Source organism: Parasteatoda tepidariorum, chromosome 11 (genome assembly GCF_982258835.1).
Source record: "Parasteatoda tepidariorum strain Cologne lab strain chromosome 11, Ptep-v5.0, whole genome shotgun sequence".
Classification (NCBI taxonomy): Eukaryota; Metazoa; Arthropoda; class Arachnida; order Araneae; family Theridiidae; genus Parasteatoda; species Parasteatoda tepidariorum.
In genome coordinates, this window is record NC_141765.1 from 77,777,318 (window position 1) to 77,792,157 (window position 14,840).

Consider the following 14,840-nt stretch of genomic DNA (forward strand, 5'->3'; position numbering starts at 1 on the left):
TATTTAAAAGTAATCATATAGAATTTTTAAATTTATTTTCTAAATAGTATATGATAGAATATAGCAGAAAATATTTTATGCGTTAACCGAACTCTAAATTTATACGAGTACACGTTTCTTAGCATCTTCTTACAATGAACTCTTATTTTAAATCTGATCTGCGCTCTAAATTTCAAATATTTTTCTTCAACTTCCCTTATGTCTTTTTTAAAATAGTTCCTAAAACGCGAAAACTCATGAATATTTCTGTTAATGTACTTCAGTTGCAAATGATTTGCATGTAGCAATCGGGTTCATTTCTTTTATTTTGCAGCAAATTTCATGAAAAGTAAGCATTTTATTGAAACTGCGTAGCATATATAATTTTTTTCTTCTTCACTTTTTTTTTAAATATAGTCATTCACAAATGACTTCTTACTCACATAATAGATTTATAGAATTTTATTGTTCAAACATTTACCTTCAATCTTATAAAAAGATTCAAAACTGAGATATTAAACGAATTTATAGAAACTATAACTAAAAAATGAACTGCGTGTAGAATCAGAGAAAGAAAAATGAAAATTTTCATATAAAAAAAGAAACGGTTTTGTAAAGATAATTAAAAATAGCGTTTATGATTTCAATTTCTAAAACATAGAAAATATATTTAGTATTATAAATTATATATTTATAAATGTGATACTTAAAATATTTATGTATCCTAAAGTATGAATAAATATTCTTGCGAAGTAAATGTATATATTTTTCATCGGAAATGTAGATATTTATTTAAAATTATGTAAGAACATTTTTTTAAATGTAGCAAATGTAATCAAAATTTTAAAATTCCAATAACTCTATTTATAGCACGCATTTAAAACAGGACTAAAAAAAGAAAAAACTTTATTTCAGTTTATGTAAAATATACTGCTTTGATATTTTATTTTAATTTGATTTAATTCACTTAAAAGATCGCTTTTCGATTTTTATTATTCCATATTTTTTATATACAATTGAAAATATTCGTTAAATTAAATTTGTGATAAATGAATTTGTTCAAAAAATAGTTAACAACTTGAACAAAAGAATTTGTACAAAAAAATAGCAACATTAAAACTAACTAAAAAAGTAAGAAAACGTAGATGTTTGAAGGTAGGTGGGAAATGTAAAGAAACTTCCCTCCCCTTTGCTTAAAAAGGTGATATTAAAACAATGAAACACATCCCCCTGTAACTTGATCCTCTCTTAGATTCCTTGCCTTATTCTTACTCTGAAAGTGTCACATGCCCACCAAAGGAACCCAACATCAGATGTGACAACTGCTGTCACAGCCCCTTGGAAAAGGTTAAGGGGAGTATTCTTCCACACCAAACTACAACAGGCTGTGAATAAAGCAAGTACAGTCCCGGATCTTATGAGGCAGTTGGCACTTGAGATAATCAATGAAATCCCTGAAGTAGATATCCAAATTTACACAGATGGGAGCAAAAATGAAGAACATCAATCCGGGAGTGGAGTATATATTAAGACTCCTAATAGCGAAGTCAAAAAAATTAAAATTAGAAACCCGGACAATTGCTCGGTGTTTCGAAGCGAATTGTTGGCTATTGAGGCCATTTTGAATTAAACTAATTATAGAGCGGTATGAATTTTGTCTGATAGCAAGAGTTCATTGCAGCACTTGAAGGACTGGTTAAATGTTGGTGACCACACTAGCATCGCTATTTTGAAATTACTTAGATTGCTGTGGTTCACGAAGTGCACCTCCAATGGATTTCCTCGCATGTGGGGATTTACAGAAATGAGGTCACTGACGACTTGGCGAAGCAGGGCTCGGTTGAGCCATTGTATTCAGTTGCCTCATTGACCTTTGACGAGCTATACTCCATCAGGAAAAACAATGACTTAAAATCTTGGAGGGTCCCTCCATCCCATGATTGGTATTGGCCTTTCCTGCGATAAAGCCGACCAGACGGCGCTGTCCAGATTTGCCAGCGGCCACTTGAGGAGTGGCTCTTTTTGCAATGGCAACAGGGTTTTCCCGGTTTGTGCAAAGTGGAAAGTGCGTCCCCGGAGCACATTCTGGCTTGTTTTCAAATTTCTAAGGAGACTTTTGCGACGGACCCTTTGCTTGCCCTGGATTTCTTGAGAGTGTATGGACTCATTGATAATGTTTAGCTGCCGCTAGACAGTGAGGGGATTAGTCACTCACACCCTTTTCCACAGTATTTCTTCTTTCCCTAACACCCTCATAAAAATGTTCCAGGAATACCTCTTTTACTAGCCAGCAGCGTAGGAAAGAAGGCGGAGGGGACTTAGTTGCGCGCTTTTGAAAACAAATCTCCCTCTCTTCCTGCATTCCAGTGGAGAAGCCTCACTAATAGTCTTGGTAGATCCTCTCCTCCCCTTTTTGGTGGCATATGGTTTCAATGCATAAATCACTAGAAAAGGAGAAAACGTGTCAAAAGACCTCTTCTTTTTTCAAAGAGAAGATAAAGTGATGAAGATTTGTAAAGTGTCCAGGAAATCGACAATTCGGGATATGGGACATTACACTGTATTAGTGATAATGAGGTTTATAGAAGAATGCTTGAAAAAATTCTGCCACAGGGCTTATAAAGATAGTTTATTTTAGAATACTAGAGGTGATATTCTCATTAAACTGCTTTTGCTTTTTAACCCAGAAATCGTTAATTGTTGTTTATTTTCTTCGTGTGTTTCATAAATCAACATTTAGGGTTGATATAGATTTTATAATTTTCTGGTAAAAATATTGTAATTTAAAATATAAAAAGGAGTTTCATATAGTGTTATGAATACACCAGAAAGATAATGCAAATGAAAAATACAACGCGATTATTTTGGATCCCTTTTCCAAAAATGAGTTCATTATTGCCCAGGGCATGGAAATGTCTTTTGCGACCACTGTTTCTGATCATTAAGACCAAAAGATAAAGAAAGAAGGAAATTACATTTTAAAACTAACAAAACATAATAAATAAAAATAATAACTTCTCAAAATTTATGTAATAATTTAATATAGAAAAACAAAACAGTACAATGGACATATATATATATATTTTTACGTACATACATATACATATTTTAAATTACAAATATTCAAGAGAGACCTGAAATATTGGCATTATTATTTTCTATACCCATGTTCTCGTTTTCTTCACTTTTATTTGAAGTGGTGCTCATAGAATTAGGGTCACCTGAAATAAATAAGAAAATATAAAGATATCTGTAGTTTTTAAGATAGATATTAATCATGCTAAATTAGTTAGTTGCATTATTGTAGCTGGTACAATTCACCCATTGCTAAAAAGCGGCTGACGCACAAGTTGGTGGAAAAGCTCACTTTCAATAGAGTTGGAACATTAAAAGTGTTCAAAATATTTTTGCTTTCCAGAGAGGATTAAACACTCATAGTTTTTCACAATGCTGCTATCGAGAAACGCTTTCTGAAACGAAGATCCGCAGGGTTTCTAGCATAAACCAGGGGGTTCTATGATAAAAGCTGTAAAAAGAGATTACGCTGTGATAACAAAGAAATCATCTTTCTTTTTTATAAAAGTAATTGTATTATATTCGTCAAGCATTTTTATTGTTGCATACAATTACATTACTTTGGCCTTGAATCGTAACAGAAGACTCTGTTTGGCATATAGAGGGAAATGTGTAAGTTATCTTAAACTTAAGCTACTCAGTGTTCCAAAAATGACAAATGGATTTTAAAACTAATCAATTAAAAAATAACGAAATGCAATCAAAATCAATGATTTACTGCATTACGCTCAGGAAACTAGGTTTTTCATCTTCGCAAATTGCACTTCCCGCCAACAGGTAGCGCTTCAGGCAGGTGAGAGCTGCAGAGACATTGAACCAGTGATATCCCCAGTCAGTAAGCGAACGCTTGTGAAGAATTTTGACGATGGTGTTAGAACAGCCAATATTCATCGCTTTGGAGTATCACTGCCTAGAATACAGCTGATTTTCTGATGAGGCATAGTTTCCAAAGGAAATTAAACATGAGAGAAGCACAGTGCAATGCTTGGAAGAACAGGAAATGACAGTGATGATCATATTGAAAGTTTCGGTTAACCACGTTGTGCAGTACAGTTGCAAAATCGAATGCAAAAGTCTTACAGCAGGTTCTTCTAAAACAGCCTTGAATTTCCATCCGCTTCGTCTGCAGCCAATTAACAGTTTCAACTTTCTTTTCACACCATGATGTTAGTGCTTCTGAAGTTAAAGATGGGATTTTGAGTTCACGACGCAAGTTTTTGAGTTCGCTTTAAAATGTGAGACGCCACTGCCTACACATGTTTTTTTCTATTTTCTCCATAATAGTGGGTAAAATTTGACGTGAGGTGCATAAAGCTGTGCGTCCAATGCAATGATAAACAAAAATTTTAAACATGTTTTTTTGTGGGCGCAGCCTAGGCAATGAGAATCAAAAATTTTAGACATGTTTTTTGTAGATACGGCATGTATGATGATGCAGCCTTTCTACTAAAAATTACCAAAGTCAAAAGGCAGGTGAAAACAAGCTAGCCGACAGAGAACAGGAATTTGGCACAAAAGCTAGAGCGTTGGCAGGCTATATCTTTCAAAGATATATTCACAAGAAATGAGGAAAAAAACAGCAATTGTGGTTAAATAATTTTATTAAGCTATAATTTTAAATACACAAAATGCAAAAGCCTTATTAATTTGTTGAAGATGCATAGATATGTTATGTGCAGGGTTGGGGTTTGGGACGTCCTAAACTGGTTTTGGACAGGACACGTAGGTTTTACTGTCTTAAATTGGGTAAAACTGGGTTAAACTGTCCAAAACCTTGAACTTTGGTAAAAGGTAAAAATTCTATAGGTGTAACCATTGTACATATTATAATTACATGTATCAATAAATATTTGATATTTTTTAAACAATTTACTATAACTTATTAAAAGAAAATAATATAATATAATAGGAAAAGGTTTATAATTTTTGAAGCTCCACAATTCATTGAAGAACAAAAGTGAATAACTAATCCTTTAAATATAAATATGCTTTTAATACTGATAAATAATATTTTTGCATAAGGATAAATATGGCAATATTAAAAAATAATAATTTTTCTTAGAAAAAAATACTAAATTTGTTCAAAAATTAACCTTTTATTTTTCGCAATATTTTTTTTAAAAAAATTTTATAATTTCTGCATCACAGGATGATAAAAAAGACATCTATTTCCAAAAAAAATTTTTTTTAAATATAAGTTTAAATTGAAAATACAAAATAACTGAAAAATGTATTAACAGTTTTGAAGGGCATAACATCAGTTTCAGTTACTGACACTGGTGATGGATGTATCACCACAATGCTAAAAGAATTGAACATGAATGAAATAAAAGTATTCTTGAATAGTACTATAGATAAATAAACCTGTTTATGACGAACCAAGCACTTAGTCCCTAATATTTTAACCTGGATGATAAGGCCAAACTTTAGTTATGTACTATTGAATGAGAGGACCAATTGAACTTGATTACTGATTAATCTTCCTTTGTTTAAATTGAAGAGTCAAACAATATTAATAAAATATTATACTTTTAAAAACAAATATTCTCTGGTATATTTAATTATCAATATGTTATTAGTTCTATGTTTATTTTACCTCTAACTATTGTTCAGATAAAATTGTGACATAATTTGAGTAAAAGGGTTTTGGACAAAGGGGTTTTGAACAGGACGGTTTAAACCAGGGTTTAAACCGTGGATTAATCCATTCTGTCCTAAACCTTGTCAACCCTGGTTATGTGGATGTTTTCAGAAATTCTCAAAAAATAATAATAAAAAAATAAAGATTTTACAAAGTGTAATTATTGTAACTGCAGAATATATATAAAAAAAATACTAAAATACACAAGCACTATCCTGATATTTTATAAACTCTATTTAATCTTCCAATACAAAACTAATAATTAAAATTTTGCCAAGAATTATAAACTGTACTGTGTTAAAGGAAAAATAATTGGAGAAAACCAAAACTAAGGAGTATTACATAACTTTATTTCAGGATTTTTTTTCTGAATGGTTATTTTCCTTCAAGTTACACAAAAATTGTTTTATGGTCAACAGTTAACTTGAAACACCAATTTCTATTTCAATAGGGCTTGTTTACTTTTCTTTTGAATTGTTAGATTAAAATACAATACAATTTAACATGAATACTCACCTTTATATAGTGAATGGAAAACGATAGAATAATGATGAAATCCAAGTTTGTTAGTGGGGAGGAGGAATAATTATTAAGATATTCAGCGGAAATTTTAAGAGTAGTATATAAAATAAATACATTCATTGCTATAAAAATTAATACAGCTAGAACAGGGTGCGTAGCCAACTCTTTTAACAAAAAATAAGCATTTTAAAGTACTTCTTAAGCACTTAAAAATTATTTTTAAGCACTATATACATGAACAAATTGAAAAATAATTTTCGAAGACTTTACATGATCATGACAAAATAACTAGTTTTTGACAAAGAACTCATTTCTTTATTAAATTAGCCATTATAAAATTAACAAGAGATTTTTCAGTTCAATATTAGAGGGTGGAAAATGAAGTTTGAAATTGAGAAAATCTTGCAAATGCAGCAGAGTTGCACATGAGAGTGCAATAATCTTACCAAACACAGCTCAGTAGACGCACATACAGACTCGCAAGTATTTCAGCAAACATGTAAAATAATTGGTGCATTGATATGCTATGGACCAACTGTATGCCAAAATGGATTGTGGTTGAATGAATTGTGAAAACGTTGAATAGAACAATGTGAAAAGCACACTTTTGCACAATACATGGGAAAATCGACATGGTAATGAAAAAAATCACATTTTCGAAAAGAGAAAATAAAGCTCTTTTAAAAAAACACCCAATGTAGAAGAAACATTAAAGGGTTATTAAAAATCGCAAATAAGCACTTTTTAAAAACGTTAAACACCGTGTAGAAAGAGTTGTCAAAATGGAACAAAATTTTACATAAATATAGTGTTGACATAAGTGATTAAAAAAATAAAACAAAATTATCTTTTAAAGAAAAAAAAATAAAATAAAACTAAATGAAAGTTTTAGTACTCTATTGAGTCCTCTCTCTGTTGTAAGCGATGGCACCTCATACAATCACACCAGTTGTAGAAGTGGTATAGCATAGGTAGAATAGACACCCACCGTTGCTTCCATTTAGAGTAGCGTCACTGCGATTGGACTGCAACTAAATGGAACCAGGTCGCTTTCAGAAGTGAATCCAGATTTAATTTGGGCAGTGATAATCATTTAGTAAAAGTACAGACACATGACATGTGCACAGTGCACCAGAAAAAACAAACCACCCAGAATAACTTTTAATCTATTGATTGGAACTTCACGTTCTAGGACAAGGTAACTTCAAATATGCTAATTAATAAGTGCAGACAACATTTTAAGTTACGAACTCAGACACAAAAACATACTTTCTCTGAATAAACATACCTACCCTTTTTCCGACGGATTCGGGTTTCTGATCCCCTAGTTATAAGGGTAGTCGCAATCTGGGAAATATGGTCCCAATAGTTTGGTCTGAAGAGACCTAAAAATTATGGACCCTTTAAAGTTAATTTTTCCTTTCTACGTATTTCACTATATCTGGAAAACTTTTTAAAGGAAATTTAAAACATTTTTGAACAAAATTATAAAATTTTTTTATCTAAAGATTATTCCATGTAAAAAATAACTTTCACTAAATATTATCTTTTTATTATTTTATTTAATACTGGTCGAAAATGTTTTGAAATGCATTGAATAAAATTTTTGCATTATTTTAAAGAATATAATTTTACAGGGCAAAATATAAAATTTGAGCCCAATCAGTCATATAGTTCCTGAGAAATTTAATTTTAAATATTTGACTCTTTTGAAATTCAATTTCTCAGGAACTATTCAACTGATTTTGCTCAAATTTTGTATTTCTCCATGTAAAATCTTTGAAATGATTAAAAAAAAAAATGGTATAACTTACAATTCAAAACATTTTCGACCATCATTAAATAAAATTATAAAAAATAATTAATTACTACAAGTTATTTTTTGTGTAGATTTATCCTTGGGTGAATAAATTTTATAATTATGGGCAAGACTTTTGAATTCGCTTTAGGTTTTCCAGATATAGGGAAATACGCATTGAAGAGTCAAAACTTAGGAGCACTCTCCTGATCAAACTATTGTGACCATATTTCCCAGATTGCAGCCACCTCCTATTTTTAGGGGGTCAGAAGTCCGAATCCTTCGAAAAAAGGTTTGTTTATTCAGAGAAAGTACGTTTTTGCGTCTGATTTTGAAACTTAAAATATTGTCTACAACTATTAATTAACATATTTGAGGTCACCCCCTCAAGCCATTAAGATTAAGTCTTAGGACGCAATGATGATCTTTAGATTAAAAGTAATTCAGGGTGGTCCTTTTTTTGCGCCCTGTACATCTCTAAAATTGATCCAAGGTGCTATGACAGCCCGGCATTATGTTAGTGACATCCTTAAACCTCATGTGTTGCCACTCATAGCAGGGCTCCCAGGAGCCATTTTTCAATTAAACAATGCTCAGCTATACATACAAAGGTGTCATAAGAATGCTTCCACCACATTATAACACTACCATGGCTGGCTTGATCCCCAAATGCTTCAAAGAACAAGCATATCTGGAACCACTTCGGACAGTGAGTTGGACAGTCACTGAGTTTAGTCAGTTTAGGGCTGTTTTTACAACAACTATGGAACAAGATGCTGCAGGGTATCACGAAAAACTTTTATGCCTTGATGCCAGATCGTATTGCATCCTACATTCTCGCAAAAGTTGGCCCAATGTGATCCTTAAAGCCCTTTTTTGCATTAATGATCATTTCCCCAAAATAAATGGTCATTGCTTTGATTTTTTAATCACTTAATACATTAAGGTAGTACTAACATACGTAAAATTTTGTTTTATTCTGACAACTCTTTCTAGATGTGCTAATTTTTTATGGCAATGATTGGAAATTAGAATATTCATGAAAAAGGCCAATTCTGTCGTTTAATTCATCTTTATAAAGTTATGTATAAAAGTGGATGTAGGAGGTATAGGGATAATATAAAAAAAAGTAGAGCTTATTTTCCATTTATTCATTTTCTATTTCATTTAAATGTCATCTTTTAAACAAATATTACAAAGAACTAAAAGAAATTGCTAGAAATTAGCAAAAGTAATAATGGTAAATCTGTTGTCGCATGGATCAGATCTATTGTTTCAACAAAATATGTGAATAAATTGTAAGTCAAAATTACGTGAAATGAAATTACAAGTATAAATCTATGGTAAAACTAAAAACATATTTAATGAGTCTCACTTAATGAATAAAATTTTACTTGTAATGATTAAAATAACCAAGTTTTTAACCAAGTATAACCAACAACCAAGTATGATTATCATTAAGTACATAATTATTTCCAGAAATAATTCTTAAAATTTTGCTACCCCAATAAAAACAACAGGCTAAAGAAGACTTGTATTAACTAAATATCATGTTTACACGAATGATGGGAAAAAAATTCTAGACAAATTCAACTATACTTTCTTATAACATTAAATAAAATTTTATACATTTTATATTAATACACAACTGTCAAAAACAAACTCCTACGGGTATAAAGATTGTTCTTTCCTGTAATAATGCATGGCATTGGTCAGACTGAGTAAAATAAAAGCTTGTACATGAGGATAAATATGGATAATGGACATAGCAAAACAGAACCAATTTTATCCAAAGCGAGGGAAATAAAATTACAAATTTATCTCTTAGAGCCAAAAAAAAAAAACTCCAAGGTTTTTCCTCATTGATTGAAAAATAATCCTTTTTGCCTTTATTAAAAATTGGTTCCGTTACAAATAAATAAAAAAAAGAAGAAAAAAACTCCTAAGAAATCAAAGCTTACTATCTTTATCCATTTTAGGCTTTTCTTCTCTTTCACTATCTAATGAAGACTCACCTTTAAAAAGATTAACAATTAATTTTATTTTAAAAGAAAAATTCAACTAACATTTCTAGTTATTTTAATTGAATCTTTTTATTATACTTACTTTTTATTTCACTTAAAACACTTTCAGTAGGAGCACAAGCAGCACCTGAGATAAATATTAAGATTTAAGAAACAAAAATAATGCAAACAATAAAATTTGCCAACTTTTATTAACATTTATAATTCAAGAGTTATAATCTTTTATAACTCATCAATAATTTTTAAAACACAATGCTAATGAGTAAAAGAAATCCAAAGAACATCTCACATTAGAGATGAAACAAGTACCCTACTTCTTTGTTTCGTTATTAAATGGATCTAAAACCTAGAATTCCATACCAACTAAAGATGATGTTCATGCAGCAACTTAAATTATTACTTGTAATATACATGCAACCTTAGGATGTTATATCACTAGTAGCAATATAACTTGGGCCCTCATTGGGCCAATACTCATGAATCTTGGCTCAATAAGGGATCAAAGGGGCATTATTTTTCTAATATTGGCCTTATATAAAACTTTCTGATACACCTGATATTTTATAGCCACTTTACAACCAATATTGGTCTTATATAGAATTGTCAAATTCACACCTAATATCTTATATCCATTATTTATCTAATATAGGTTCTATATTAGCCAATGTAGGCCCTATATAGGCCATTCTAGGACCAATATTAAGAAATCTAGACATCTCAATATTGGTGGTTCTTATAGGATCCACATTGAGCCCAACTGGAGGCGAAGGTAAAATTGTTGCTAGGGATTCTGCTTAAAAAAAAGTGTTCAGCATGAAATGAGCTTAAATAGTTTGTTGAAACTGACAGAATTCATGTCAGTAATAAGACATATTTTAGTAAAAAAAAACAAACATAAAGATAAAAATTTTGCAGCAGAAAAAAAGCTGAAATTTTACAAACCTAAACCTACAAGCTTCAACGAAAAGTTAAAAAAAAAAAAAAAAAAAAAAACCTGCAAGCAAATCTTTTCACATTTTATTTACTATTGAGGCTTACCTTCAACCTTATGCATGGTCTCTTAAAAGCCGTGTACAAGGTAAAATTTCAACATAGAAGATTCAGTCATGTGAATATACCATTAATTCAAAGTATGATTAAGAATAAAGTAGTGAAAGTTATTGAACATTTAAGTAAAGTAAAAATGAAAACTGTACTAGTTGTAAAATTGACAAAGCTACTAAGGTAGCTCTGAAACAAAATAATACACATCTAAGAACAAAAACATGCTTAGAAAGAGTTCATTGTGATTTATGGGGACCTTCTCCAGTAAACTCCTTAGATGGAAACAAATATTTCTTATTTTGTATGGATGATTTTTCTTATTAAGTTGATGTGAATATTATAAGAAGTAAAACAAGTTTTTGAATACTTTAAGAAATATTTAGTTAGGTCTTTAAAATTCATATTGGTATCATCACACATGTGGCTTTGAAATTTGTTCCAAAATTTTTTTTTGCATTAATTTGGCAGCAATCCAACAACAAGCGGGAAAAGAAAGCACAAAACCCTTTAGATGTCATGTGATTAGTCACCTCAGTTAAAATTTCTTCCATTTCGGCACCACCTTCTCTGAATCCCTAATTGTAAAAAGCTTCTCAAAATGTGGTAAACATTCCATCAATTGTTTTCAAATCTTCAAAAGTAAGTAGACCACAAGCATGTTGCAGCAAAAATTTCAAAAATAATCTCTCTGTTTCAGGGTGAAACGGCATACATGCAGACAGCTATTTAATCACTACCCTGTTGTCTTTTTTTTTCTCCACCGGCTATCTCTTTAGACCCACAGGTTTTGAGATCTCACTATATCTATATTGTTTTGCTTCTACTATCACTGTTCAGTTGAAGAAAAAAAACGATCAACTGAGTGATAGCACAGCCAGAATTTAAAGCATTTGATTTTTTCCCTTTTTGAATGTCACATGTTGGTTACCAGGTAAATGTAGCAGTAGTCAGATAACAGTGTGACTGTTGTTATGTATGGGTAATTCTAGCAAAGACCAAGCTGCCTCCATATCAGCTATCAATAAAATCATCAACTTCATTGCTTGAATTTTTGCTATCCACATTTTTGATTGTAACCTTGATTATATTGTCCCTTTTACTAACAAATTTGAAGATGTATTTATAAGCCATTACACTGCCACAACCATCAACAATTAATATGACAGTTGTACTTCAGAAGGAGATATAAATTGCATAGAACAATATAATCAAGGACAGTCATCAAATTGTTGGCAGGGTAAAGTTTATTTCCAATACGTTTATTATAAAAAATTTTTGTCATGCCTATTATCTCTTTGCCTATATAAAGGAAACCCATCCCCAGATATATGTTTCCTCTCAAAAAGCTAAAAGGACTTTCCTTTGGCATTTGGTACTTATTTATCATAATGATTCACTATCAGGGCCATGCAACCCATGTTTTGACACGTTGCCATAAGGGTTTGGAAAATTTTCCCAGAGGTGGTATTTCCGCACAGATAAACCTGTTCAGTACTAATGGGAATAGCAGCTAGTCTAGTGGATTAAGAATGAATAAGCAATGAGCATGTGACAGATCTTGCTTTTAAAACTTTGTAAGTATAGACCATTACTTTTCCAAAAACCTTTCCTTCAGCTACCTCTTAAACAAATTCTTCAAACCTGAAACAAAATGCTTGTAAAACGACATGCAAAATGTTGCTTGCAATGAATCCTGATGGAAGTTGACCAAAGAAACTTGAATTTCTGACCACTGGCGATTAGAGTCAAATTGATAAACAAATCAGGCAATCCTACATCTTAAGAAAGGGCCATACAGTCTTAAAAATATTGCTGCCTTGCTCTTTGGTGGAGCAGTGCCCGACTAACATATTATTAGCTGTAACATATTATACATGATAAGTCCCTGAAAGGTTTCCCTTCAAAAATGCTTCATTTTCATAAGTAACTCAGTCGGTTCCCAGGGTTTCCACTCAATTTCTTAAAAAAATTCAAAGACTTTCAAGGACCTAAAATAAATTTTTAAATGACCTATTCGGTATTACAGCTATATGCTGAAGTACATGTCAACCAAATTTTACAATTATGCAGAAGCAGAAATTGTATATTTTATAAGCACAATGCTTACTTGACAACAAAAAAAAAATATTTATTAAAATTATTAGCGTCCCTACATCTGTGACACAATTTAATTTTTTATGGCTGTTAAACAATTTAAATGTTATTTTAATGATTTTTGTAGTTTTACCTAGTTAAATGTTTATAGTAACTTTTTATTTAATATTTCTTTAAAAAAAATTTATTTTTATAAAATAAATTACTAGTAAACTTTGTCCATCAAAAATGAAATCTCCCTCCGTGGACAATTAATATAGTTGATAAATATGCAACAAAGGGCAGCATATGCGAAATCCCTATAAGACAGCTGCTGGGAAAGGTAACCATTCCATTTTCTAATGTTAACTATCAGTTGTTTTTGTTCTCTTTGGTGTCAGTTTTGGATTGTTGTGTTCAACTGGGGTTTGGCAAAGTTCTCACCGTATACTCCGTGGACATCATAAAGAAGGTAAGAGAAAATTATTTTATTTTTGATAGATGAATTTTAGATAGCAAAAATAGTATATTTAATAAAAAGAACTGCCCCATTTTTGTAACTTTAAAATTAAAAATCAGTAAAATTCAAGAACTAGTTTTTGTCTCCTCCGTGGACATAACAAGTCCAAGGAGAAGACACAGTCAATGGAAGAGACAATGTGTTAGATAACCATAATACAATTTTAATAATTAAAAAACTATTTACTCTTAATTGATATTTTTTAAAATGGAACAAATGTGGTAATTTGTTTGTATTTTTAAACAAAATCAATTAAATTTAACTTTTTCTTATATGAGAAGTAAATATTGGCAATTTTTCTAAATAATTTCTGTGATGTTTAACATTTTTTTTCTCTTCAAATTTTAGGAAAAAAATGGTAAAACCAAAATGTAAAAAAAGAAAGCAATCAAATGTTCTAATGCAAAAGAGGAGGGAACAGAAAAAACTTAGAATGAGACAAACTAGACAGAAATTAAAAGAAAACCCTATATTGTTTGAAGAAAAAAAAAAAAAAAAAGGAGCAAAAAACTTTAAAATTTGTATAAGAAGAAGATTTAACAGAAAAATCGTGATTAAATGTAGCTCAATTTCTAGAAATTGATAGAGCAAGCCGTTTGTGCCCAGGGAAAAAAGAAACAATAACAAGAAGAAAAACAAAAACGTTATTTGGATGACAGTATGTTTAACTTGCATAAAATGCTAATAAAAGAGTACCCTCAACACTCAACTTTCATGTGGAGTTTGAATTTTTATTTCAATAGTCTTTACATTTTAATTTATTAATATTCAGTAAGAGTTACCTAAAAAATTGTACACCTAGGTTAAAAATGGATGTTTCCTTTCATAGCAGCATGATTAATCGGAAGTAGCTCTATCTCTAGTAATGAAATATTTTATTATTTACTTATTAATGTTAAACTCATATCAGTTGTACTTAATAATTAATGAATTAGTCTTCATTGACATTTTATATTTTGTAACATAAAATGTCTCCTCCGTTGACTATTACATCTCCTCCGTGGACAAGGCAGAATTTAAAATATTTTAAATCTTGTAAAAAATAAGAAAGAAAACTTGACCATTATTATAAGGACACATAACAAAATTAAAAGAAGGCATTTATGTAATTTTTATCACTCTTTTAATTACTTTAAGAAAATTTTTTAGTCTATTTATACCTTT

General features: G+C 30.6%; 1 protein-coding gene across 1 annotated transcript in view; it reads right to left on the reverse strand.

Moving 5' to 3' along the window:
• Window positions 1-3,003: 3,003 nt before the first annotated feature.
• Window positions 3,004-14,840, reverse strand: part of LOC107452007 (BRISC complex subunit Abraxas 2) — a 66,091-nt gene continuing 54,254 nt past the window's right edge. The window contains exons 10-12 of the mRNA XM_016068281.5: window positions 10,122-10,166; window positions 9,977-10,030; window positions 3,004-3,200 (exon numbers count right to left, since the gene is read on the reverse strand). Of these exons, the coding sequence (XP_015923767.1) occupies window positions 3,103-3,200; window positions 9,977-10,030; window positions 10,122-10,166 (197 nt within the window). The 3' untranslated portion in view covers window positions 3,004-3,102. The remainder of the gene's footprint in view (window positions 3,201-9,976; window positions 10,031-10,121; window positions 10,167-14,840) is intronic.